Genomic DNA, 26164 nt, shown 5'->3' with positions numbered 1-26164 from the left:
GGGGCACTAATGCCTTAAAGTTGTGTAGGAACATGCTTGCAATACTGGTGTGTGCATGTACGTGTGCCTGTGAGCACACCCCCTCGCTCGCTCTCTCCCTGTCTGCGTGCACACACAGCGCATAGAAGCTGACTAAAGAAAAGAGAGGCGCCCCTACAGAGAAGGTGGAGCCCCTCCCCCCACACACACGCAGCGGTGACGTGCAGCGCGTATTCGTGGGATCTTTCTTCTTCTTTGTCTCTGGTTGTGCATGGCTGGTGCGCGCGCGCTTGAGGTCGTCTCAAGGCAGAGAGGGAGTGGACGAGCGAAGGCGTGACGTCCGGGATGCCGTTTGCTCGATCCTTTGATTTCTTCTGCACGCTTTCTGTCTGTGGCCATGGTGGTCATGTCCCACAGAACGCTTCAACAATGTCCTCGATGATGGGGGGAGGGGTGTTCATCCAACCTCATGCGCAACTACAGCGCTAAAACAGAAGAACCACAACCGCACCTTCGTGATGTCAACTGCCAGCAGTGACGGCCCCTCCCCCTTCTCCTCATGCACAGTGGCAAAGAAAGGTGACCGTGAGGCGGTAACTGTAGGCGCTCTTCTTTCCTCTGTGCGTGTGATGTGGTGCCAAACTCGCCAGCGGAAGATGGCGTGTGCAACCTCAATGCCAAGGGCTGTCATGACTTACACATGTGGCCTCTGCATCTCTTCCCCCACACACGTCCGCCGGCTCCCTTTACTTGCTTTCTTCTCCCACGCATACCCGTCTCTCTCTGTTTTTCGTTTCGACATTGCACGCTGGCAAGCATCCACAGAGCAAGGCCATCCGTTGCACCGCACGTATCGCTGCCGGAGCACAGACACACCCATCACCACGTACACAGAGTAACCCCCCTCCCCCAACGACACTCACGAAAACAACGTTCCGCCTATTCCGCCCGCGCTTGGCAAAGATGGCGGGACTGGCAGCTGCAGAGGTGAAGGAGATGGAGACGAAGCGCGATCTGTCAATCCTGCAGAGCGGCCGTCCCGTCCCGGGGTGCCGGAACACGCGCGAGCTACTCGAGGCTCACGAGAAGGTCACCGGCGGGAAGCCGTACTTCCGCTTCCCTCCGGAGCCGAATGGCTTCCTGCACATTGGCCATGCCAAGAGCATGAACCTCAACTTCGGCAGCGCACGCGCGCACGGCGGCAAGTGCTATCTGCGCTACGACGATACGAATCCCGAGTCGGAGGATCAGGTCTACATTGATGCCATCATGGAGATGGTGGACTGGATGGGGTGGAAACCGGACTGGGTCACCTTCTCCTCCGACTACTTTGACCAGCTGCACGCCTTCGCCGTCCAGCTCATCAAGGATGGGAAGGCCTACGTCGATCACAGCACGCCGGACGAGCTGAAACAGCAGCGAGAGCAGCGCGAGGACAGTCCGTGGCGCAACCGCAGCGTCGAGCAGAATCTGCTCCTCTTCAAGCACATGCGCCAGGGCCGCTACGCCGAGGGCGAGGCGACGCTTCGCGTGAAGGCCGATATGAAGAGCGACAACCCGAACATGCGCGACTTCATTGCGTACCGCGTCAAGTACGTCGAGCACCCGCACATCAAGGACAAGTGGTGCATCTACCCAAGCTACGACTTCACCCACTGCCTCATTGACTCGCTCGAGGACATTGACTACAGCCTGTGCACGCTGGAGTTCGAGACGCGCCGCGAGAGCTACTTCTGGCTTCTGAGCGAGCTCAACCTGTGGCGTCCGCACGTGTGGGAGTTCAGCCGCCTCAACGTAACGGGCTCGCTGCTCTCGAAGCGTAAGATCAACGTGCTGGTGCGCAAGGGCATTGTCCGCGGGTTTGACGACCCCCGTCTGCTCACCCTTGCCGGCATGCGTCGCCGCGGGTACACTCCGGCCGCCATCAACCGCTTCTGTGAGCTAGTTGGTATCACCCGCTCCATGAATGTAATTCAGATCAGCATGCTGGAGAACACCCTGCGCGAGGACCTCGACGAGCGCTGCGAGCGCCGGCTGATGGTGATTGACCCAATCAAGGTGGTGGTGGACAACTGGAAGGGTGAGCAGATCTTCGAGTGTCCGAACCACCCGCGCAAGCCTGAGCTCGGTAGCCGCGCCTTGACATTTACGGACACCTTCTATGTCGACCGCAGCGACTTTCACGCAGAGGACAACAACAACAAGTTCTACGGACTCGCCCCCGGCCCACGCGTGGTGGGCCTCAAGTACTCAGGCAACGTCGTGTGTAAGAGCTTCGAGGTGGACGCCAAGGGACAGCCGATGGTAATTCATGTAGACATCGACTTCGAGCGCGAGGACAAGCCGAAGACAAACATCTCCTGGGTGAGCGCGACGGCATGCACGCCGGTGGAGGTGCGCTTGTACAATGCGCTCCTAAAAGACGACCGTGCCGCCATTGATCCCGAGTTTCTCAAGTTCATCGACGAGAACAGCGAGGTGGTATCGAACGGGTACGCGGAGAAGGGCGTCGAGAACTTCAAGCACTTCGAGTCGATCCAGGTGGAACGCTTCGGGTACTTTGTCGTCGACCCTGATACCACGGCCGACCACCTCGTCATGAACCGAGTGCTGGGGCTGCGCGAGGATAAGGGCAAGGCCACCGTTGCCGAGCCGGTGCCTGCGAAGAGGAAGTAGCAGCAGCGGCACCGACGCAGCAGGAAATACGCGCCGGGGGCGGCACCGCCTCTCTTCCTCGTCAGTTTTTTGTCGTCGTGCGCTGTTGTTGTTGGAAGGCGGCGGAGGCGGCTCAGAGGACAGGGAGGGAAGGACAGCGCACGCAGTGGCGGTGCTCTGGTCTGCAGCGCTTCACAGCAATAGCAGGCGTGACACACACACACACACACACACGCAATCGGGTGTATGCAAGGCGGCGGCTCATCTCCATCGTACAAGCTCCCCACCCCCACCACCACCACCACCACCTCCCTACTGCCTCTTCCACGATATGTGCCTCTCCTCCTCCTCGTGCTCTGGCTCGCACCGCCATCATCGCCATATCGCGTTCCCTTTCTCCCTCCCTCTCGCCTGCGCTCATCTTGCCGGGTCACCAGCAAAATGAGTGTGGGTGCAGTGTGCCACGATTTAGCCACCCTTGGCAGGGGAGGAGAAGCTGAAAGCTGGAAAGGCAAACATCTGAGATCTAAGTAGGGGGACCGGTCGTGTTGTTCACGTGTGTGTGTGTGTGTGTGTGTGTGTGTGTGTGTGTCGGACCGTTTCCTTTTCCGTTCCCTGTTGTCAGCATTGGTCCGCCAACACCACGCATACCACCACGTCTCGCCCACCCATTCTAATCACACGTCACTCAAGTACACACCCTCATGCCCTTGGCCAGGAACGGAGGAGATCCGGGCTAACAGCTCAGCGAGTAGAGACGAGAGATGCGGTCAGCTCCAATGCGCAAGCGACGAAGATGTGCCGACTGACTTTACGTTAGCGTTGTTGTCTGCCACGCTGCGAGTAGCCAATGCATAACCTAAGCCACGCAGCGGACAGCCCGCGTCTGCGCTACACGTTGAAGGCGCCCCCACTCATGTACCGTACGCCGGTGTGTCGAGTCTCTGCCACCGTTGCGTTCTTGCTCGTGTCTGCAAATGTAGCGCAGCTGTGCTGTGCTAAGCCACACCTAACGGAGAAAGCATTGAGAACCCTGAGGCCACACCATACACCCGCTGCGCACACGTCTCGTCACCTCTCTCCTTTACTTCCCTCTTCTTCCTCCTCGTCCTCTTCCTCGTTGTGCGGCTGCCGTTTCTACCGCGGGATTGGCGTTGCAGCATCGACCCATAAATGCGCTGCTCTTCTTGATTTTCACGCTGAAGACATTCCCCTTCTCATCCCCCCCCCCTTCCGCTCCACACGCACTCCGTGGCCCCCTCTCTGGCTTGCACAGAGTCCTCTCCGGGCCGAAAACATCAACAGCAAGCGAGGCGTCTTTACGCAGATGTCATCGACGCCGCTGGACAGTGCACAGGCCACCGATAGCTGCGATGAACCGACGCACACGCTCACTGGTGCGAAGCAGACGCACTCTCTGGACCGATTTTCATCTGAACACGACACGCCATGCGAGCATGTCCAGCCCAACACCGTCGCGCACATGAGCGACGAGCTGCTCGACATGCTCGCCGAGGACCGTCGCATCAATCTCAAGCACCACCTGGTCGTGGGCAAGCTGTTCAAGGCGTACCTTCTAGAAAAGAAGAACTTTGCCAACGTCATGCGGACCTAAAGCAGAGATGTGCGTCCATCGCGCATGCGACGAGAGTAAGTGGAACGGGTGGTGGCGTGGCAGGGAAAGAAGGCCGGTCGCGATAACATCTATTGTCGCCTCCCCCCTTGCTCTCGCGCGAACTCATTGACACCAGTGCACTGCCATCTTGAAGGTTCTTGATGCCGTTTTCCGTGCCCATGTATCTCGCTGTTTCTTACTGTCGCTCATATCTTCGTGCGGAGTTGAGCGCACATGTTGTCATCATGTGCAGTCTAGCGCTCCCTTTCCTGGTCTTCTTTTCCGCGGCAAACGGCTTCCCTCTTCTCCGGGCCCGCTCTGTGGTGGTGAAAGGGCGCCTTTTACATGGAAATGCCGATGGCCAACTCTCCTGCTTACCTCCGCACCTCCCCCGCTCGCCGTCCTGCGCCAGCGAGTGGAAATGCACCGATCCCAGCGAGAGTTTTTCCGTTTTGGGTTTGCCTTTCGCTCGCCTTCCGCGGGGCGCATACACGTGCGACAAGATCTGAGGGAGCGAGAGAGGGACGACGGAGGCTTCCTTCTCATATTCCCTTGCCCACTGCGAGCAATGACTGCACTCCAATCGCCAGTGCGCCTTCTGGGTCCCTCCTCCCTCGTCGACGCCGCTATCCGTGCCCTCACAGTAAGTCCCGCCACAACCCACTCCTTCATGTCTCCACCCTGTGTGACGGGAAGCTGGAAGGGAAGGTGTTTCCGCACTCCTGTCCTGTGCACAAGCACAGGCCTATGCGCGCATCTGTGCTCTTGTATGGTGGACGCACTTTGTTCCGACCGGTGTGCCCCTCTCGGTGTAAGCGGCATGACCACACACACACACACCACACCACATCAGAGGTCGGGTCAATGGAGACGAGTATGCCGACTCGCTCAATGGGCTCCGCGTAAAACGCTCTCTCCCTCCTCTCTCACGCCGCCGAAGGAAAGGGAGGACTCATCTCGTGACATAAGTGCCAGCGCACCGCTGGTGCGCTTGCAGCTCCACCCTCAGTCTTTCTTACCCCTCAGAGCTCAGCCGACGCTTGGCCTTTTGCTTCTTCTCCATTTGAATTTCCCGTGTTTGCCTGGACGCGTTTACTTATTATGCGTCGGTGCCGCCACACTCGTCGTTTGGCCGCCACCGCTGCCGCCACGCCACCGCCTGTCGTCCGCTTCCGCTAACTACATGGTTGGTCGTCGATCCTCTTTTCCTGCGTGAATGTACCCCCTGCTTTTCTGTGCGCCAGCGTACATATGTATATACGTATGTGTAAGTGTATATATATATATGCATAGGTGTATCCATATATGTGTGTACATGGATGTGCGTATGTGTCGGTGTATATATGGGCGAATGCGTGTCTGTGCCTGCGTGTGTTGAAAACGACACGGTGGGGGGGGCAGACGAGACGTCTTTTGTGCGTGGACGCGTCTGTACTTTACCGTTGCCGCTTCGCCACCTGCCAGTTCCCCCCCCCCCCTTCGCTTAACTCTGCATTTACATCCCCCACGTCTTGGTCAACACCAGACCGACCGACAAACCCACAGCGGCCCTATCATTGGGCTGCGACGCCATCGGCAACGGATACATCCGTGCACTACCTCTTCCCCTTCTCACCCCGCTCTCTTGGACCGCTCTCTTCCACTGCTCCATGCCCCTCTCGCTGGCTCTCACGCGTTCGGACATCGCACTCAGAACGAATGAACTGCACCCACACGCACACACACACGCACTTCTCAGCTCCCAGCAGCACACTGTGACTTTTCCAACGTTGGGCGACGCAAGAGCAAGGCACGAAAAGCGAAGTGAACGGGGCCGAGGCACGCAGCTCGCCTTTGTCTTCTCCACCTTCACCATCGCCCCTGAGCTGCTCTACGCCCTTCTCTACCCCTACCGCCGCTTCTGGCTCACAGTCAGGCATTGGCACCTGCGAGGGCACCTCGTGTGCTTCACGAAGAAAGACCGATGAGCAAGCGTGGACGGCAGGATGATCAGGAGGATGTCGCGCACGCCATCGAGGTTTTATGCTGTCGATCAGCTGTAAAAGGGGAGACAGAGGGTGTCAGCCTGACCCCACTCGAGCAGCAGGTAGTGGCGCTGAAAGAATCCATCTCACCACATGTGATCTTGATGGTCGCTTGCGGTTATCGCGTAAAATTCTACGGCTCCGACAGCCGCGCCGTCAGCCGCCGCGTCGGCATCATGTGTATTCCAGGGCAACCCTTCGAGTACAGCAGTTTCCCGTACACCCGCGTGGACCTCTACGTGCACCGGCTTGTGGCGATGGGGTACCACGTTGGCTTTGCTGACCAGGAGTCCGCGGCTATGCGAGCGGCGGACGGACTCAAGAGCGGCCTCTTCACCCGCAGTGTGTCGCAGCTGTACAGCCGCGGTACCCTCCTCCCCACGGAACGCGTCACCAACGGCGGTGGCAACGGCTGCGGTCCTGGGGATGCCTCCAAAGTCCCAGCAGAGGAGAGCTGCGCCGGAGCGGGAGAAGCCGAAGAGGGGGATGGCAATGGCTTCAGCTGGCCACCACCGCATGCGCCTCCTTCGCCAGACGCAAGCGCATCGGAGCTATTCCTGTGCTTCATAGACACCGGCCGCTGCGGTGGTACGCGTGGCACCGATGCCACAGAGGACGCACCCACAACAGCGCGGCCGCCGCTGTCGGTGGTGCTGGTGAGCTTCGTGACGCAGCGGTGCCTGCGCTTCGACGTTCGAGGCGCTCTCGAGCTGGAGGACATCACGCAGCAGTACGACATCGCCGAGGTGATTGTGCTGGCGGCAGAGTCCCCATCGAGAGAGCGCGGCAGCCGTGACGTGTCGCTGCAACGCACGACAGCATGCTTTTTGAAGGCTCTCCCGGAGGTGTACGCCACGGTTCTGCGCCACGGGTTGCCACTCAATTTCGGGCCGACAGCGAACGGGGAGGAGGATGGCAAAGACGTCAGCGTCTCTGGCTACGTCTATGCCGCAGGGCAGAGCATCGACGCTGCCATCGAGTCGTATCTGAAGCCGTACAGGCTGGACCAGGTGTACCGGTCGCTGTGCGCGGGCGGAAGCTCAACTGAAGAGGCGCCCCGCGAAAACGAAGAAGGAGCGGCAGTGCCGGCGTCTCCAGCGCCCGACGGCGCGAGCACAGGCGCGCGGCTTGGCTGCCTGCACCTTCCCGGCCCGACGCTGCGTGCGTTGGACGTTTTTCACAGCAGTGTAGGGCCCCGTGGCTCCTTGGTAGGACTGCTCGACCACAGCGTCACACCGTGCGGATCGCGGTGTCTGCGCCGGTGGCTTGCTGCGCCGCTGTGCGAGCGCGCCTCCATTGTCGCCAGGCAGGAAGTACTCGTTTACCTCATGGTCTGCAAAGACCACGGCCAGGTCGAGGATCTCCTTCACGAGTGCGCGCGCCTGGGGGATATCGAGGCCGTCGTGAGCAAGCTGTATGCTGAGCGCTGCCAAGTTGTCGAGTTCGTGCGCCTGCTGCGCATGGTACGAAGTGTTTCAGTACTGGCAGCGCAGCTGTGCGACGGGGACAGCGATGCCGGCCTCAGCGGCAGCCGACCGCCGCCTCTTCTTACTCAACTGCTGGCAAATGTACATGGCCCCGCGGTGGCGCGACTGCTCGAGAGGCATGCTGCACTGCTACGCACCACCGCGACGACACCGCTAGAGTACTTCACGGAGGGCTGTCGCGCCGTGCCGAACGCGTTGCTGCCGCATCTGAAGGCGAGGCAGGAGGCAGAGGCTGCCCTGCAGGCGGAGCTGGAGGCAGCACGAAAGGTGCTAGGCTTGCCAGGGCTCGAGTATCGCGCCATCTGTGGCACTCCCTTTGTACTCGACGTGCCGGCCTGCAAGTGCGCGCGCGTGCCGTCGGACTGGGTAGTGCAGACACGCACGAAGACGAATGTGCGATACCGCACGCCGATTATCACGGAGCAGCACATTGGGCTGACGGCGGCGACGGAGCGGCTGTTGCTGGCGGCCACCGCAGCTTGGTGTCAGCACCAGCGTGATACCGTCGCTGACGTAGAAGTGATGCGGGTGCTGACGGGCGTGGTGGAATCCATCGCAGCACTGGACGCTCTCCGCTCTCTGGCGTTGGTGTCCCAGCAGCCGGGCTATGTGATGCCAGCGCTCGTGGCGCTACCAGCGTGGGCGCGGCAGTCTTCTACGTCGGCGTCGTCGCCCGTGGCGCTCACCATTCGGCAGGGCCGCCACCCCATCCTCGATCGGCTTCTCCCTCACGGCTACGTCAGCTGCGATGTGCAGCTGCGCGCAGGCGGGGCGTGGCTGCTGACCGGGCCAAACATGGGCGGCAAGTCTGCTCTCATGCGCATGGTGGGTACGTTCGTCGTGCTGGCGCAAATGGGCTGTGGCGTGCCGGCCGACGCAGCGGAGCTGCCGGTGTTCGAGGGCGTATATTGCCGCATGGGCGCCAGCGACTCCATCCTTGAAGGGGCCTCCACCTTTCTCTCAGAGATGGACGAGACAAGTCGCATCCTGCGTGCCCCGCAGCTGCCCCATTCACTTGTGCTGATGGACGAGCTGGGGCGCGGCACAAGCAGCTTCGACGGTGCTGCCGTTGCTGCCGCGACGCTAGAGTACTTGCTCGACCGTCGGGCCACCACCGTGTTCGTGACGCACTATTGCTATCTGTGCGATCCCTACGTGGTGCAGAGGACCTCCGGCGGCGGGGAAAATGAAGAGAAGCGGATGGACGCCGACGAAGCTCGCGACGTGACGTGCTACTACATGGGCTTCAAGGAGTCGGACCCAAGTCCGCTCGCTGACCATGGCATGAAGCCGTCGTTGGTCTTCACCTACAAGCCGTGCCGCGGCGTCACGCCGTCGAGCTTCGGTGTAGCGATCGGCCGGGAAGCAGGTCTGCCATCTGCGGTGACGGACACCGCCAGTCGCCTAAGCGCCGAGGCGGAGCAGCAGCATCGCGTGAAGCAGGTCCTCTACGAGGTACGCCGTTTTCTGTCGTCGTGATTCCATCCAAACTGGACGAGGGGGCTCTCACCACTTCTCGACGGCCCCACCTCTCTGTGCGGTTGCCTCTGCGGTGGCAGATATTGGGCAGGTTGTTCACTCGTATCGGTGAGCAGCCCCCTTCTCCCTCCCCCCGCTCACACGTACACTCGAAGGGCTGGCAAGGAGGCTGTCGTGACGATGGCGGGACGGCCTCCGCGTCATTCCTTCGCTTGCTGCGCAGGCCAATGGCTCTTGCGGCGCTGTCGTTCCTCTGTTCACCCCTCCCTCCCCCCAAGCTGGCAAGCGCGACCTTCGCCGCCGCTTGCACCTCCTCACGTGGAGCTGATGTGTGTGCGCGCTGTACTGCTATGGTGGTGGTGGTGGTGGCGGCAATGGAGCCCTTGTGAATGCGAGGCGCGGCGTTGTCATGGCCGCAACACGCAGTGGAAGCTCGCCAGATACGCCGCCCGTCCGCCGTAAAACCCTCATGGACAGCTGACATACAAGGCACGCCCGATGGCTGTGTTTCACTGCGCCGCGTCGGTGCCTTGCACCGGCAGAGAGGTGTGTGGCGAAAGGAAGAGATGATTCGACGTTGTGCGCGGTATCGCGCAAGCCGTCTTCAGGCGGGCGCGGCACCACTCGCCACCACGCCGTCGTGTCGAGTTAGGCCACTGTGCTGCACAGACGCCCATGGCGATGATACCCATTGCTATGATACGTCACCTTCGCCTCTACTCGTCACTCTCCCTATCTTCCGCTCGCTCTTCTCGCTCTCGTGGAGGGCACAAAGTGCACTCTGCTGCAGAGTAGGATATCCACCCATACACTCGCCCACGACTTTCCTTGCACGCACCGCACACAGGCGTCTGCGTGCGGTGCACCTCTCGGTGCACCCGTCGCCGCATTCTTTTACTGCTTTTCTCGCCTTTTCGAGCCGCGCCGGCAGCCATCGCGGGGGTCGTCATGGTGGGCCGCACATCGGTTGTGGCCTACGTGGTCTCCTCTTTCCTCGCGTGCTTCTTGTTCTTGGCTGACTACGCCAACACGTACCGTGAGTTCTACCCAGCGATGGTCGCCTTGGCAAACTCGTCCTCCTTCCGGCTGCTCATCGTCAACACCGCCATCGCCTTTACCGTGGTGCTGTGGATGGTGCTGCAGTGGTGCTTCTTTGGGCAGCTGAACGCGTCGGAGGAGACGGCGCTGCTCACGTCCTTCACGCTCTACACGGTGGAGTGCGTCGTGGTGCCGCTGTACATGGACCAGCCGATCATAAGCGCCGCAAGCTTCTTCTTTCTTTTCACGCTCGCGTGGCGGGTGCTGCACAAGCTCGCGTCGGAGCGCGTCACGACACTGTCGACGATGCAGATGACGTGGGTGTCCGCGGCGCGCATGCCGGCGTACCTGTGCTTCGCGATCATCTGCGACGTTGGGCTGCTGACGTGGATGATTAAAACACGGCCAGAGTTGACGGAGGAGAAGGCGTCGATGCACTACTCCATGATTCTTATCTACATGCTGCTGTTGAGCTCATCGCTGCGCAGCACGGTGCACTTCGCCAGCCTGTTCGTCCTCCGTGGCCAGCACACACTTCTTCCGTTTGTGGCGGACGCCGTCACGAGCATTGCAGAGTCGCTGCTGTTCGTCAGCGTTTACGCGTATATTTTCTACAAGGCGGCGCTGCCACTGCTGCTCTTGCGCGGTTTCGTGGGGCATGTGCTGCGAATCTTCGAGAAGGCATCTGGACTGGCCGAGTTCCTCGTCTTGGCTCGGCGGGTGCGGAACAGCATGCCTGACGCCACTGCCGAGGATCTGGCGCGCGACGTGCGATGTACGATTTGCTACGAGGACATGGTGCCTGGTGGTGGTACGAAGCGGCTACCATGCGGTCACTGCTACCACATCGACTGCCTCGAGCGGTGGTTGGAAGGCCACTCAACGTGTCCGTACTGCAGGGCGAACATCATGCAGATGCGCGGTGGCGACGACGCGGCAGGTTCACCTTCCGCGGAGGCCGAGCCGGCGCCAGCGGACGTGGTAGAAGGCGCGGCGGCACCTGAGGCTCAAGAGGGAGCCCCCGCTCAACAGCAGCCGACCGACACCTCCGACGACATGGAGGCTGAAATTCGCGAGGCGTACGAACGCTACAGGCAGCAGCTGCGCCCTCCGCCGCCAGCGGCGAATGGCGCTGCAGCCACAGGCGGCCAACCCGTTGCCACGCGTGCAGGCAGCGGCTGTCCGCATCGCACGACACTGCCTCCCTCAGACGGGGTGACGACCCCGCTGACGGCTGATCAGCTGAAGATGAAGGCGTACCAAAAGTACCACCAGCGCCTGCGAGAGGCGGAGCGGGAACTGCAAATCGCTCTGCAGCTCGCTGACGAGGCGGGCCACGCGCCGTGATGGGACGAGGCAGCCCCTCTCCTTGCTGAATGGCGCACGTCGCCGAGGCTGCACTCCCTCCCTCCATCCTGGAGCCGGACATGCGTAAGGCGATGCCGTTGTGGCACACACACACACACAGAGAGAGAGACAGATGCGAAACTGGGAAGGGGGTGCAGTAGTGGCGGACGGGTGCATGGCTGCGCTCTCTCAAACCCTTTCCAGCGACTCTGTTGTCAACTGTGTCTGTGTGGGTGCGTGTCTACACTGGCATGTGTCGGTGATCCGCTGTACTTGTTGTTCCGTGCGTGTGTGTGCGTGCGTTCCTGCCATTGGGCTATGAAAGGAAACAAAGGCAAGTACAACACCCTCAAGGAGACTGAACACAGCGTCGCCACGCCCGCGAGAGGGGGGAAGCGTGTCTCTGTGTCTGTGTGCGTGTGAGTGGGTGAGTGTGTGTGGCAGAGCACGGAGATGCGTGCTCTGGAAGCAGAGGGAGCCACGTGCACACAATCACATCACATCACAGAAAACACGAGTCTTAGCAGTAGAGCGCTTCTACATGACGTCGAACGCCCTCACATGTCCCGATTTCTTCTCTCTCTGTGGTAGGCTCGCACATCGGTGCATGCGCGTAGGGATTTGCGTGTGCGTGTGTGTCTGGACCTCCGCTTCAACGCGTTGTTTGCACCGCACTTGTATCTTCTCCTTTCTCTTGCTGTCTCTCTGTCTCTGCGATGGCCGTTACTCTGCATACACTCGCACCGAAGGGTACGAGGAGCCGGCCGCCATCATGCTGTGCACCTCTCAGGCTCTCCTTGCCTCGCTGCGGTACCGCAGACCGTACTGGATGCTCTTCCTCAAGGGCGCCGACAACTGGAAGATCTACACTGTAATCCAGCAGCCAGACCACCAGCGTACGGAGATGTTGTACCAGGCGTGGCTAGGCGGCCTCGACAGACCCTATGTGCGACCGAAGTGCATGGCGCATCAGCCGGTGTGGCTCAGCAAGAAGCGCCACCTCCTTCAGAAGGCTCGCCTCGAGGGCCCCGAGACGTCCATGGAGAAGTACGTACTGGAGTGGTACAGAAAGTTTCACTCCTTCCGAGGGACGGATCGGCCTACTGCAGAGGACCTGCACACTGCCTTCGACCTGGTGGAGCGCCCGCTTGACCTCAGCTACGCCTGTCAGCTGCTGAACCAGTGCAGCAACCACTACTACATTCGCCTCAGCGATGACTCCTTCGAGATCTTCCTCGAGGCGTGTCTGCGGGTGGATCGGAAGGACTGCGCTAGCTATGCCCTCCAGCATGCGGATGAGCTCGGCTTCTGGCACGTGAGCGACAACTGCCGGCGCTACTTGGCCGGAGAGCAGACATGGTATAAGAGATCGCCCGTGGACCTCCTCTACTACCCCCTCGAAGAGAATGCGGAGCGCAACGCCGCCGTTACGTCTGGCACCGCGGCCTCTGCGGCGGCCACCTCTGATAAGGTGAAGGGGGATGAGACTGTGGAAGGGGCGTCGCAGACGAGTGCGACTACTTCAGCGACTGAGGTTTCCGCGGAAAGTGAGGACGAGGTGGAGGTCACCGATGACGAGATTACGCGCCTGCAGGCGGAGCTGGAGGCACTGGAGAGAGAGATGGGGACAGAGGGGGCGGACGGCTCTGACAAGGCCTGAGGTGCCGCTACAGTCGAACAGTGGGCCGCCATCGAAGGCGTTTGTGTGTGTCGCTGTCCGTCTGTGTGTATGTGCGTGTGTGTGCTGGTGTTGTTCGCTATCCGCCTCCTTACAGTCTAAGCACCATCACCGTAATGTGAAGCAAACAGTAGACAGAGAAGGCCTGCCAGCGCACGCAATGAGGGCCACACTCTTGCGCACACCACGCCTAAACCGCGTCGGTGTGCCCCGCGCAGGGCAAGGGGGATGATGGCCCGCATACAGACGCACCCACGTTCCATGAGCGTCTTCCTCAAAAGCATGCATCCACACGCACGCACGCAATCTCCTCACCACCTACCGCTACCGCCACCGCCACCCCACACTCTCCGCCTCGGGCCACATCCGCTTCACGTCATCGCTCCTCATTATTCTCTTGCTTGCCCACATTGGTCACATCCGCTTCGCGTCCGCCGATTTTTTTTTGGAGGGTGCAACACCATCGTTGCAGCTGCGCTATCTTCTGACCCTTACCTAGGGCTGTCTCGCACGCCTGCGGCCCCGTTATCGTCTCCGTCCTTCACCCCCCCCCTCACCTGCCTTTCTCCCCTTCTCCTTGATGGATGCAGAGGTAGTCGCGTGGTGCGACTACATTGTGCCTGATTTGTTCGCTGATGTCCTCACGGTGATTGGAGACCGCACCGGCATGAGCTGGGGTGTCATGCCGGCTCACCAGTACTGGTTTCAGCCTCCCAAGCTGCACGTGGTGCTCTGCGCGGCGGCGCTGCTGTTCTGCAGGGTGCTGCACCGCCAGTCTCGCGGCTTCCGGTCCGCAGCCATCTCGCGGCTCGCCACAGCCGGAGTGGGTCGCTCACTGAAATGCCCCATCAACAGGCTGATTGCGTACATATTGATGGTGTGCTTCGCCGTGCAGGGCCTCACCAAGGCATCGCGGCCGAAGCCCTTTGTGCAACTGGGGTGGCTTCTCATGCCCTGCCACCTATTCACCGGGATGTGGATCTACATCTTCATGCGCGATAGGCCGCACCAGTACGGGAGCGGCTGCTACCTCGCCTCGCTGTTGGTGGACTGGGTCTGGAGCCCGCTCGGGGCACTGGTGCAGCCGGACTGGGACGATCATCAGTACCTCTGGGAGGGCTACATTTTTTTCCTGCATCACGCTCTGCTGCTCCTGCTGCCGCTGTACTTTGTCGCCCGGTACGACACGCTCGGACTTGACCGAGCGCACCTGTACCACCTCACTTGGGTCTCGACGTTCGCGAACTTTGCCGTCCTCGCCCCCTGCGGGCTTCTGCTCGGACTGAACGTCAACTACCAACTCGCCCCGCCGCGTCTGAGCAACAGCGCACCCGCCATTGTGAAGATGAAGCTCTACCGCCCTGCACTTATGCCGGTTTTTGTCGCACTGTCTGTCGTTGCCAACATCGCCGTTCGCATGCTCGGCAAGGTGATTGGCCAACGCTTCACCTCTCCTCGGAAACTCACGAAGCTTGAGTAGGGTGGGCGAACGTCACCGAGTAGCCTCTACCGTTGCGGGAGGTGGGCAACAGGCGCTGCCGTTCGACCTGATGCTGCTGCTGGTCGCCTCACCGCGGTGGTGACCATGGCGCGGTGCGCGGCCACGGCGGCACACCCGTTCCCTGGATATACACGTAAATTTGTTCCGCTCTCTGCGAGCTCTAATTTTACTGGCGCACGCGAACATGGTCGATGTGCTCCGCCTTTCCTTCGCCTAACCCTCCCCCAGCCCCCACTCAGCCCCCACTTCGATCCGCTGCCGTCATGATCACACATAAGCGAAACGAAAGCGAATAAATCTATCAGCAGCAGCGGCAGATGCGCGTACATGTGCGTGGATGACCAGCTGCGTGTTTGTGCCGGGCGACATTGGGAAGAGGGTGAGAGAACGAGAGAGCGCCGACATGACGCCTCCCCATCACCCCCCCCCACGTCACCCTCTCCCGCCAGGCACAAGCGCAGGTAGGTACATCGTTGGCCTTCACGCCTGTAGGGCCTCCCTCTCACCCTCCTCCATCATGACCGGAGTCCACCATCTTCCACTTCGGTTTCATTCACCATCGACGTCCTCCCTTCTCTCTACCGACCCACCTGCCCCCGCCCTCCCCATCGACCAATGGTGCGCGGCTTCTTGATTCGCCTTACTCGGCAGATCCGTTGCTGCGCTCTCTACAGCAGTGACACCTGCCCTCCATTCGCGTGTGTGTGTGTGCATCACCTGTTTCCCGTCACTGGTGCCGTTGTGCATTTTTCGGGGCGCCCGTCTCTCACTCTCTCCCTGCCTCTTCGTCGAGTCATTCACATTGGATCCCCTCGTCTGACCTCACGCCAGCCACCCCCACCCTCCTCCCACCCCCTGTGACTAGCGAAAACCAATGGTGTACGCACTGCTGGAGCTGCCTGCTGGCGTGGCGCTGTTCAAGGTTGACGGCGAGAGGCGCAAACTGAAGGCACTGCTGCATTTCAAGAGCACCGCCGATGCGCTCGAGACGACGGCGCAGCTCGTGAACGGTGAGCTGTCGAAGCCGGTTCGCAAGTTCCTGAAGAAGAACTACCTGGAGAAGGAGGTGTCCGAGGAGCTGGCGGTGGCCGATGCGAAGCTGGCCAAGGCTATCAAGGAGTCGCTCGCCATCCCGTGTGTGGCCGGTGAAGACACGCTCCCGACCTTCCGCGCCCTTAAACAGAACATCGACAGCCTCCTCGAGGACGTCTCGGCGGAGCAGCTGAACCAGACGGCGCTCGGTCTGGCACACAACCTTAACCGGTACAAGCTGAAATTCTCCCCTGATAAGGTGGATATGATGGTTGTGCAGGCGGTGTCGCTCCTCGAGGACCTTGACAAGGAGATCAACAAGTACGCCATGCGCGCGCGCGAGTGGTACGGCTGGCACTTCCCCGAGCTGGGCAAGATCGTGAACGACAACGTGGCCTACTGCAAGATCGTCCTGGCCACGAAGACGCGCTTCAACGCCCGGGACACGGACTTCTCCGACTTTCTCGAGGAGGAGATGGAGCAGAAGGTGAAGGAGGCGGCGATGGTGTCAATGGGCACGGAGATTGCGGAGGAAGACATCGAGAACATCTCGCGGCTGTGCAACGAGGTCGTTGCGGCCTCGAAGTACCGCGAGCAGCTGTCTACCTACCTCTCCTCCCGCATGCAGACCATCGCCCCGAACCTGACAACGATGGTAGGGGAGCAGATTGGTGCCCGACTCATCCAGAAGGCCGGCTCGCTGCTGACGCTTGCCAAGTACCCCTCCTCGACGGTGCAGATCCTCGGCGCTGAGAAGGCCCTCTTCCGTGCCTTGAAGCAGCGCCAGGCCACCCCCAAGTACGGCATTCTGTACAACGCCTCCGTGGTGGCCAAGGCGGCCCCGGCGCAGAAGGGCACCATGTCCCGTGTACTCGCTGCAAAGGCGTCGCTGAGCGCCCGCATCGACTCTTTCGGCGAGGGCGACAACACGCCTGCCCTTGAGTACCGCAGCAAGGTGGAGAACCGCCTCAAGGCTTTTGAGGAGGGCATCACTTACGGCAAGAGTGGCAACGCCCGCGGCGCCGGCGCCGGCTTGGAGCAGCGCGGTAGCTATGGCGACAACGAAGGCAACGGGTTTAAGCGCCCGCGCATGAACACTAGCGGCTTCAACAACGACCGCGGCGGTCGAGGCGGTCGTGGTGGCGGCGGCTTCAAGCGCTCGCGCCCAGAAAACGGTGGCTACTAAAGGTGAGGAGGCGAAAGGCGAACGAAAAGCATTGCTGCGCATGCAGCACGAGGGAAGGTGATGGAGCAGGTGGAAAGCTGAGTGGAGGGGGGTGACGAGCCACGAATGTGACCCGCAGATGTTCGCCTCCAGGAGAGTGGCAAGCGGCTGTGTGATCGTCCTCAGTGGGCCGGCCACTTCTCTGCCTCCCGTCTCCGCTCTGCCTTTCTCTCTGTCCTTTTTCCGTGCAGACATGCGCGTGCATGAGCAGTGCGTGTGTGTGTGTGTCGGGGTGGGGTGGGGTGGGTGACATTTTACTCGTCTCCTCGCCTTCGACTGTCGTGCTCGTTGATGTTCTTTCTGCTTCTGAGCTTCCGTCGCTGCAGTGAGTCTCCGCCTCTGTGTGTGTGTGTGTGTGTGTGTTTGTGCGTGTGCGCGTGTAAAGGACAGCGGCTGTGGTTGATGCTCGTCGTGTCTGATGAAGATGGTTGCTGGCACTCTTTCTTCAAAATTGTTCTTGCTTCGGTGTGTCGCTCTCTCCCTCGCCCACCCTCCCCACTCGCACGTGTTCGCCGTTGGATAAGGGAGGTGATGACGATGATGGCGACGATGGCGACGGCGGCGGTCGCCGCTCCCCACGTGCATCACCTCTGGTGGGTTTGTTCATTCTTCTTTCGTTAAACTCCGCGATAACTTGGTAACACCTTTTTGTGCCTTCATCGTGTTGTTCGGCAGCTGATGCGCCGTGTGCATGTGTGTGTGTGCATGTGTGTGTGTGTGTGTGTGTGTGTGTGTGTGTGTGTCGAAGAACGAAGTTCACTCCACCCTCGCAGGCGCACAGCCGCCTCTCCCGCGCACCTGCGCACATGACACACGCCCACCGACGCGTCCGCCATGTTGCCGAAGTGACTCTCGTAACTTCCCTCTGTGAAAGCAACGCACAAGTAAAAGGAAGCCCGTATACATACACACATGCGCCAACTCAGGAGGACGATCCACGTGACCGGCCCGATCCGTGAAGAGTGGCGCTCTTGACGCACACGCACCTGATGTAGCTGGGGGACATCAAGAGCAGAAGGCAGGGGTGCGGGCCGAGACTTACGATGACTCACGAGGCAGCAGCTGAGCGAGCTGGGGTGCGGAGTCGTCGGGAGGCCTCCATAGGGCAGACAGCCCGCGTGCACAAGTGTGCATGCAAGTTGGCGCACGTTGTACAACTTCGCCGAGAGCAGCGTGCAGGGCAAGAGCCTGGTTCCGTCTTGCAGGCGAAGACGACTCTCGAGATACACAGGTGCGCATCGCCGCACATACTCGTTGGTGCCTCTCCCCTCCCCTCCCCTCCCCTCCCTCCCTCCCTCCGCATGCTCTGTCACGACCTCATCTCTCTCTCTCCCTCGCTCTCGCTCTCAGCGCGCCTCGTCGCGTTGCTCACGTCATTGGTGCTGTTGCTGCAGCCACGGCAGTGGTCGCACTCTCTCTTTCTCGTTCATGCAGATTGCGGACGCCCGCATGCGAACTCCCACCACACGTAAGTGTATGCGCGCACACACACAGAAGGTTTGGTGCCGCGCACCCTGTTCTTGTACACGCTGACATGTTCTGTGGTAGTCGGCGGGCTCACCAAGCCGCTCTCTTCCATGGCGCGTCGTTGCCGCGCAAGTACATCTCGCTAGGAGGATGGTGCGGCCCAGCGCTGATGCTGGGGAAGCTGGGCCTGCGCACGGAGGCGTACCCGTTCGATTTCAGTCGCGTCACCCTCGATGGACTGCTGCACTTCATCCGGAACGGCTTTGCGGAGGGCTTCTACCCGCCTGGGCCGCCGCCGTACCGGCCCGAGTGTGTAGGGCCGTGGGTGCTCTTCCGCGGGCAGCACACGGCCTTTGCGCACTTCGACCTCAACGACCCATACGTGCAGGCCCACTTTCAAGTAAAGATGCGCCGCTTCGACGCGATGCTGGACTCCCCGGAGAGGCCCGTCACGTTTTTCCGCACCGTCACGGCGCGCTATCCTCAAGAGGAATTGGCGCTCGCCGTCGATCTGGAGGAAGCCGTGGCGCACCGCAACCCCTCCCTCGACTTTCGTATTGTCTTCATGGTGCACGACCAGGGGCTGCGCGCCAACGCGGTACAGCTGGCCCCGCTCTCGCCGCGGGTAACTCTCTGGACGCTGCAGTACCGCGGCTTGCCTAGCGACACACTCTTTGACCGCACACACACCGCCTACCGCACCGTCATGATGCACAGCGTCGCGGAGAGCAACTGGCCTGCCGTCAACGTAGGTGTTGCCACTCCGCCACCAGCGGCGGTGGCGTCGGCAGAGGCATGGGATTTCGAAAGCAGGGTTCTCCGCTGCGATGGCGCCATTCGGACCGACGACGTCCTCTTTGCCGATCTCACCGCGGCGCGCTTCCCATGGCGCAGCCACGACAACTTGGCCCTGATCGACGGCGTCGCCAGCGTTGGCGGCACGTGCGCTGGCATCGGCAGCACAATGATGCTCAAAGACGCCACTGCCGCGTTGCAGGTGGAGGGGCGAGCGCAACAAAAGTGTCGTTACTGCGGCGACGCGACATATCACGCGGCAGGGCGGCCCTTCCGAACGGAGCGCCCTTTCACCGACGAGGAGGATGAGCTCGTGCTCATCCACCTCTACCAGATCCTCACGGGCGGGGACAAGGTAGCTGCGGTGGAGAAACTCGCACATGAGATGCAGCGCGGCACGTACGAGGTGATTTGCCGTATCCAGTACTTGACGAACTCCAGCACGAAGCTCATGGACTCCATTGACCCCGCCAGCCCATTCGACTCGTAGGCCTTCCGACCGCCCATCACGGGCGGTGCACACTTTACGTGCGGGTGCCGATGGATCTCATTCCACACATCACTCATGTGCAACGGCACCTTTCCCCTCGGTGCCGATCGCAGTAGACCGGCGTGTGCACGTAAGTTTCCGGGTGGGTTTACGAGTGCGCAGAGACTCTGCGTGTCTTCTCCAGCATGTCTACCTCTGTCCTATGCAGCATGAGGTCGAGCCCAACTCTTGCACCGGCCCTGTCACGGGCCCCCTATCGCCTGGTGCGAAGCAGCTGCAGGGACACACACGCGACAGCAATGCCTCAGCTCGGGCATCTGAGGGCACAGCGCGTCAGCCTCAAACCCTACCCGCCACCCACCCGCCTCGCAGGCCACCTCACAGCCGCTCACATTGTGCCGGTCGCCACACGGTGCAATCCCATCGCGATGGCACAGGGCCTCCCCCCCACAGAGCAGCAGGACAGTGTGAGAGGGCCGGGGGTGGGATGCATTCGAGTCACGCCGACACTCTCTGCCCATCACATGAGTCGTGCATGTGCGCTGTCGCAGGTCGCTCCGGCGCAACGCCATCCGGCACCTGGCCGCCGACGTCAGCAGCGGCATCCTGCTCTGACCTCCCTACGCTGTAGGTGCTTGACCCTGTTACCAGGAGAAGCGGCTCCGCATTGGCAAGGGATACAGGAGGGGAGAAGGGGGGGGGTGCACTGCTGGGCTTCCTTCCCAGAGACAGAGTTGGGGTGTACAGATGACCCTTGGGGATGCCACGCGCTGTGGGGTGCCGTCACCCCACCCCGTCTCACCACGGCGTAGACACTCTAGGCTGGCGCCTAAAAAAGGCTTGATATGGCATACCCCTGCGTGCCGATGTGTAGCTCCACCAACCAACCCTCTGTCCCCTCTGCTTCTCAATCATTTCGGGCCTCTTCGCCGGCACCGACGCCTCCGCCCAATGAGACACACGCGACACGGTGGTGCGACAGCCTCCCTTCGCCCTCCCAGCCATCATCACTAGCGTCACAGACTTTGTGCGAGAGAAGAGTAGAGGTAATGACGTGCAGCTCCAGCGCCGCTTCGGTGGTGGTGTGCGACGTCGGCACGAGCACCACTCGCCTCGGCTACGCTGGCAACGCTGAGCCGACGTTTGCGCTGCCCACCGTTTGTGCGTGGCGGGACCGCATGTCGGCTGAGACGTTCGCCGTTGGGGACGCGGCTGCCACAATGGTGGGGCCCGGAATGCAGCGGTGCAGACCGCTAGAGCATGGGCTGGTGGTGGATTGGGATGTCATGGAGGAGTATTGGCGCCACCTCTTCAACCGCTACGTCTGCGTTGAGCCACAAGATATCGGTTTGCTGCTGACGGAGGCAGCCATCACCCCGTGCGAGCAACGAGAGATGACAGCGGAGGTTATGTTCGAGAGTTTCGGGGTGCCGCGGCTGTGCATCGGCCCGCAGGCGCTCTTCGTGCTTAGAAGCGTTGGCGACGGGTGCGACACAGCCGTGGTGGTGGAGAGCGGCGCTGGCGTGACGCAGGTGGTGCCCTTCGTGGCGGGTTACGCGGTGGCCGGCGCGGCGCGTCGTTTTCCCGTGGCGGGCCGGGACATCACACAGTACGTGCTGAAGAGCCTGCGGAAGCACGAGCGGGGTATCGAGGCTGAGCAAGCGCTAGAGGTGGCGGAGCGGGTGAAGGCGCGCTACAGCTACACGGCAGACGACATCGCGCACGAGCTTGCACGGGCGGAATCGTGCCTCCCTTCCTACGTGATCCACCACACGGAGCTGCACTCACGCTCCGGGGCCCCGTACTCTATCGACGTGGGCTACGAGAGATTCCTCGCACCGGAGACGATGTTTCAGCCAGATTTGATCGCCGCACCGTCGGCTGTGACCGCCTCCGCGTGCGGCGGCCTACCCGCCCTGATCGACTCTGTTGTGTGGTCCTGCCCGATGGACTGCAGGCGGCCACTGTACGCAAACGTCATCCTCGCTGGCGGCAACACGCGCTTCGCTCACTTTGCGAAGCGCGTGTATCACGGGCTGCAACGTGCCTTGGATGCGCGTTCCGCCGCCGTCATGGCCGCCTCGGGCGGCACTCTGGGTCGACAAGTCGAGTACGAGGTGAACGTGCGCGATCGTTCACAAGCAACGCATGCCGTATGGAGAGGGGCCAGCACCTTCGCCGCCAGCCCAGAGTATGCGATGGCAGCCGTAGCGCGAGAGACGTACATGGAGTGTGGTGCCTCCGTGATGCGTCAGCACCGCATCTAGCGTAACGACGCATTCATGTTGACGGGCCTGTGCATGTGCTTCGCTTGTGTTGGTTGTGCATCCGGTTGTATCTCTCTGTGTATGTGTGCACATCGCGGTGCCGGCTGTCGCGTCAACGCCCCGTCTTGTGCTGCCGCTGCAACATCCCTCCCCTGCTCAGCGGCAAGCGAGGCCGGACTTGGAAAAGCACGAGTACACGCGTGTGTGTGTCGATGTGCTCAAGGGCGCTCTGATGCACCTCATACCTCCGTCGCTGTCGCGATGTCAGGAGGGAGTCTGACTTGGCTTTCCGCCTCCACATCTCTGCCCATTCTCCTCCACCCCTTCCGTTGGCTCACAAGCGTCGTCAGATGAAGCTGTGGCGGACAGCGAACCTGTTCACCCCAGCGGAGGTGCAGCGCGCCTTTGCAGCGCTGCACCGGAATGTGGCGACTCTCTACAGTGTGTCCGGCACAAGCAGCCCACTCCGCCCCTTCGTTCGTCGACGTGGTGGCGTGCATGGGCACCGCCGCGATCACATCGAGCTGCCGCTGCACCACATGTACGAGGCCAACACCGTGTACCAGCAGTTGCCCATCGAGGTGCGGTGGATATGTACTGGCCTGCATGAGGCCACTCTCAGCTACGCGCAGGAGGCGCTTCGGGAGCCAGGCGTCTCCTCTGCCGCCCGTGACGAGATTCTCAGCAACTTGGGCCGGAACTCCGTGCTGCGGGTGCTACGGTACCCGGCAGGCTCTGGATGTCGACCGCACGTCGATCCTGGCTTGTGCACCGCCTTGCTCGTGGGGTCAGCAGGTGGGCTGGAGGTGAGCACAACCGACGCGGTGCTGACGCCCTTCGCGAATCGGCCGGGGTACCACACGGCTACTGTGGCCTCCCCGCCAACATCCGTGCGCGGTGAAGCGTCGAATATGCCGGGCACGCTTCCGCACTGGGAGCCGGTCCTGACCGCGCACACCGGAGAGGCCGTCGTCATGGCAGGAAATATGCTCGGGGCGGTGTCGGGAGGCGCTCTGCCCGGCGTGCTGCATCGGGTGCGGCGGGACTGGGTCGCTGGAACACCGCGCAGAGATGGGCTGCGCAGCCCATCTCCGAGCGCCGCATGTGTCGGGAGTGATGCGGATGCGGAAACGGACGCAGGCAGCGAGGTCTTCCGCTTCAACGTCATCGTCGAGCTGCGGCCGGCACACCCGAAGCGCTGGTACGCTGCAACGTTGGGGCAGCCGCCGTTGTCGTTCGCTTCATCTCCGTTGACACCGGCATGAGAGGAGGAGGGAGAAGGACTAGATGCACACGGGGTCAGTTGTCACCGTCTCTCTCTGTTACGGCAGCCGATGTTTTCCTCACAGAGAGCCCCACGGCACACAGGCAAAGACACACGCGGACACGTATGACGTCACACGCACCCGCCCCGATGGCATCGTATCGGTCGGTGGCACCGCTGGCGCACATGTGGGTGCCCGTGACCAATTTTAGCTTTTCGTGGGGGAGGGGGATGCTGTCAAGCCACGCTCATCCGCGTGTGGCCGCCGCCCCCGCCCCCCTCCCCTCTCTCTGCTGAGCGCGACTCTCCTCTTTCCATTCCTCCCTCCTTTCTTCTGTCTGCGTACGTGCGTGAGAAGCACGTCATCGCCACCTCCGCGTAGATCACCGCACGTCGTCTCTCTCACACACACCTCTTCCCTTGGCCCTCCTCTCCCCACCCCCATCATCCGCGTCTTCCATCAGTGCTCTGTGCGCTGACGTCACTACCGACATCAGTGACAGCAGTGAACATACACGCCGACATCATCGCAGCACCCTCGCTCCTTATGTCGCAGAGCACCCCGCTGGCCTACGCCACTCTCTCTCGCCCATCGCGTGACAGTGCCACAATTCACCGCAGCGCTGCGCGGGCATCAGCGGCACATCAGCAGCAGGCGCAGCAGAGTCCATCGCTAGCCAGGGCCACTGATGGCGCAGCGTACACTGCAGGTGGCATCGCTGATGTGTCGCTCTCGTCGCTGGACACGTGGACCGGGTTCCTCAGTTCACAGTGGGCCGAGGCGGTAAAGGCGCAATCGTTGATGCCGTCCAACGCGGCGCCTGTGAACCCTCCCTCCGGCGCCGACCTGATTAGCTCGCTGCACAGCGTTGTATCTCGGCAGAACAAGGTGGTAGCGCAGCTGCAGGAGCGACTGGTGGCACAGCGGACCAAGGAGGAGAAGGACTGGGAGGCCAAGAAGCAACTCTCCCGGTCCACCTCCGCCGAGGGAGTGCCAGACTCTGCCAGCAATACTAAAGGTGAGGCGGTGGCCTCAGTCGATGATAGCGTTGCCGACAGTGCGGCTGAGAACACGCAGGTGTGCGTGCTGCTTTCTCACTTGCTGGAGCACGCGCGCTTCCTCTGGGCAAGAGCCGTCTCGCAGCACTTCAAGGTTGCCGAGGTGCGGAAGTCCAGCGCTGGCAAAGACACCCGGTCGCCCAGGAAGGCCACCGCTGGCATCAACGCAGAGGCCGCCATGGAGGAGGAGCGCGTGGGGCTGCCACCCATCTCGCTGCTGTTCCGTTGTCTCGTGGATGGTATCAACTCCGAAGAAGCGCAGCAGGCCATCGTCACCGCTGGGGTGCTTCCAGCCTCCGCCTGGGACAGCGGCGTGTTGGGCGTCGATCAGTTGGGTATCCTCACGGTGTTTGAGCGTCACGTCCAGGCGCTTCGCATTTTCCCCAGCATCGTCCCCCCGTTGGAGGCGCTGCGCGAGTACTTCGCCGAACTGCACCCGCAACAGCTGAGCAAGTACCACCCAAGAGGGGCCCTAGACAGCACGTTAGAGCTGGCGGAGGCTCAGACGGACGTGTTCTTGCGCTTCGGCGACGAGACGGAGCAGATGGCGGCTCTCCTGCGCGAGGGGCTTCACCCCTCCGTACGCCGTTTCCTATACGCCCGTGCGCTGCAGGTGCCGTTGGCGGTGACAGACGGCAAGCCTATGTTCCTGGCGCAGGGGGAGTTCATGACAAACCACCTGCGCCACGGTCTCGCGCGCTACCTCACCTGCTCCTCCCGGCAGGCGCGCGAGAGGGTGAAGCGGCGCTTCCACCATCACTACCTCTCGTCGAAGGAGGAGAACCGCGCGCGGCTGCTTCAGCGTCTCGCCCTGGACGACATGTTCGTCAGCGTCGGCGACAGCGACAAATACTTTGTGTACACCGACGACGTGGAGGTGCTGTCGACGGCGATGGTGGTGGATCGCAGTCTGCCAGACCCGAAGATGGTGCATGCGCTGAAGCAGTTGGGCAGACCAGGGGCTCAGCTCGACAGCTACGTGACTTACCTGCAGTATCCCGAGAAGAATCTCATCCACCAAAAAGCCTTGCCCTGCGGCGTTGCTCCTTTGGAGGGGTTCACCTTCCTGCTGGGTGCCCTCTGCAACGTGACGAGCGACACGGTCGAGCAGTACGAGCTGGCGGCAGCGATCATGACGCAGCTGTGGGGTCGACTGCAGGGCCCCACGCCCGAACTTTTTCAGTGCTGTTTGCTCTTCGAGAGCCTCGTGCAGCAGCTGGCACTGCCGGCCGTCCTGCACGCAACGCGCGATCTGCAGTACCCGCCGCTCGTGCTGGCGATGCGGTGGATGTTGACGGGCTTCGCAGACCTCCTCGATGCCTTCGAAGTGCTGTCCTTCTGGGACCTGGTGCTGTCCTACCACATGCGTGAAATGCACCGTCGCAGTCCCCTGTCGTTGCCCACTGGCCTCGCCAACGCCGCCCCACACGACACTAGCACTCCTTGCGCTCTGTGGTTGCTGCCCATGTACGCGGCAGCAATCTTTGTGATGCGGGCCCCACTCGTGGAGGCCTGCAGAACGGCGTCCGAAGTGGACGTGGTGTTCGCCACAGGCCACCAACTGCGCACCCGCTCCCTCTTGCAGGGGCTACTCTTTGGTTGACGACTGCGACGATGGCAACAGCGCGCTCGCCGAAGCGTGTGCACACGCCCTCTTCTCCCCCTCGCTCCAGCTCCCCCCCCCTTCCCTTTCCAAAGGCCGCGCGATGGTGACAACGACTACCCCCTTGCCTCTGTCGTGCTATCCACTCGATGGGCCCGT

General features: G+C 61.6%; 11 protein-coding genes across 11 annotated transcripts; all 11 read left to right on the top strand.

Moving 5' to 3' along the window:
• Positions 1 to 942: 942 nt before the first annotated feature.
• On the top strand, positions 943 to 2655 carry LMXM_15_1440 (putative glutaminyl-tRNA synthetase; the record flags this gene model as incomplete). Its single annotated transcript, XM_003873617.1, has 1 exon — positions 943 to 2655. The coding sequence occupies one exon, from the start codon at positions 943 to 945 to the stop codon at positions 2653 to 2655; it is 1713 nt and encodes a 570-aa protein (XP_003873666.1).
• A 1306-nt stretch (positions 2656 to 3961) lies between these two features.
• LMXM_15_1430 (conserved hypothetical protein) lies at positions 3962 to 4249 on the top strand (the record flags this gene model as incomplete). Its single annotated transcript, XM_003873616.1, has 1 exon — positions 3962 to 4249. The coding sequence occupies one exon, from the start codon at positions 3962 to 3964 to the stop codon at positions 4247 to 4249; it is 288 nt and encodes a 95-aa protein (XP_003873665.1).
• Positions 4250 to 6212: 1963 nt separating this feature from the next.
• LMXM_15_1420 (putative mismatch repair protein MSH3) lies at positions 6213 to 9239 on the top strand (the record flags this gene model as incomplete). The annotated part of the gene is made up of 1 exon (XM_003873615.1): positions 6213 to 9239. One exon carries the CDS (start codon positions 6213 to 6215, stop codon positions 9237 to 9239), a length of 3027 nt encoding a protein of 1008 aa, XP_003873664.1.
• Positions 9240 to 10187: 948 nt separating this feature from the next.
• LMXM_15_1410 (conserved hypothetical protein) lies at positions 10188 to 11624 on the top strand (the record flags this gene model as incomplete). The annotated part of the gene is made up of 1 exon (XM_003873614.1): positions 10188 to 11624. One exon carries the CDS (start codon positions 10188 to 10190, stop codon positions 11622 to 11624), a length of 1437 nt encoding a protein of 478 aa, XP_003873663.1.
• A 772-nt stretch (positions 11625 to 12396) lies between these two features.
• LMXM_15_1400 (conserved hypothetical protein) lies at positions 12397 to 13284 on the top strand (the record flags this gene model as incomplete). Its single annotated transcript, XM_003873613.1, has 1 exon — positions 12397 to 13284. The coding sequence occupies one exon, from the start codon at positions 12397 to 12399 to the stop codon at positions 13282 to 13284; it is 888 nt and encodes a 295-aa protein (XP_003873662.1).
• Positions 13285 to 13882: 598 nt separating this feature from the next.
• LMXM_15_1390 (conserved hypothetical protein) lies at positions 13883 to 14782 on the top strand (the record flags this gene model as incomplete). Its single annotated transcript, XM_003873612.1, has 1 exon — positions 13883 to 14782. One exon carries the CDS (start codon positions 13883 to 13885, stop codon positions 14780 to 14782), a length of 900 nt encoding a protein of 299 aa, XP_003873661.1.
• Positions 14783 to 15677: 895 nt separating this feature from the next.
• On the top strand, positions 15678 to 17021 carry LMXM_15_1380 (putative nucleolar RNA binding protein; the record flags this gene model as incomplete). The annotated part of the gene is made up of 1 exon (XM_003873611.1): positions 15678 to 17021. One exon carries the CDS (start codon positions 15678 to 15680, stop codon positions 17019 to 17021), a length of 1344 nt encoding a protein of 447 aa, XP_003873660.1.
• Positions 17022 to 18594: 1573 nt separating this feature from the next.
• LMXM_15_1370 (conserved hypothetical protein) lies at positions 18595 to 19812 on the top strand (the record flags this gene model as incomplete). Its single annotated transcript, XM_003873610.1, has 1 exon — positions 18595 to 19812. One exon carries the CDS (start codon positions 18595 to 18597, stop codon positions 19810 to 19812), a length of 1218 nt encoding a protein of 405 aa, XP_003873659.1.
• Positions 19813 to 20861: 1049 nt separating this feature from the next.
• Positions 20862 to 22079, top strand: LMXM_15_1360 (actin-related protein 3, putative arp3; the record flags this gene model as incomplete). The annotated part of the gene is made up of 1 exon (XM_003873609.1): positions 20862 to 22079. The coding sequence occupies one exon, from the start codon at positions 20862 to 20864 to the stop codon at positions 22077 to 22079; it is 1218 nt and encodes a 405-aa protein (XP_003873658.1).
• Positions 22080 to 22429: 350 nt separating this feature from the next.
• On the top strand, positions 22430 to 23344 carry LMXM_15_1355 (conserved hypothetical protein; the record flags this gene model as incomplete). The annotated part of the gene is made up of 1 exon (XM_003873608.1): positions 22430 to 23344. One exon carries the CDS (start codon positions 22430 to 22432, stop codon positions 23342 to 23344), a length of 915 nt encoding a protein of 304 aa, XP_003873657.1.
• A 546-nt stretch (positions 23345 to 23890) lies between these two features.
• Positions 23891 to 26005, top strand: LMXM_15_1350 (conserved hypothetical protein; the record flags this gene model as incomplete). Its single annotated transcript, XM_003873607.1, has 1 exon — positions 23891 to 26005. The coding sequence occupies one exon, from the start codon at positions 23891 to 23893 to the stop codon at positions 26003 to 26005; it is 2115 nt and encodes a 704-aa protein (XP_003873656.1).
• Between the last annotated feature and the right edge of the window lie 159 nt (positions 26006 to 26164).

The sequence above is a fragment of the Leishmania mexicana genome, chromosome 15 (assembly GCF_000234665.1).
Source record: "Leishmania mexicana MHOM/GT/2001/U1103 complete genome, chromosome 15".
Classification (NCBI taxonomy): Eukaryota; Euglenozoa; class Kinetoplastea; order Trypanosomatida; family Trypanosomatidae; genus Leishmania; species Leishmania mexicana.
The sequence above is the reverse complement of the archived record's forward strand: the minus strand, read 5'-3'. Positions and strand labels throughout refer to the sequence as shown.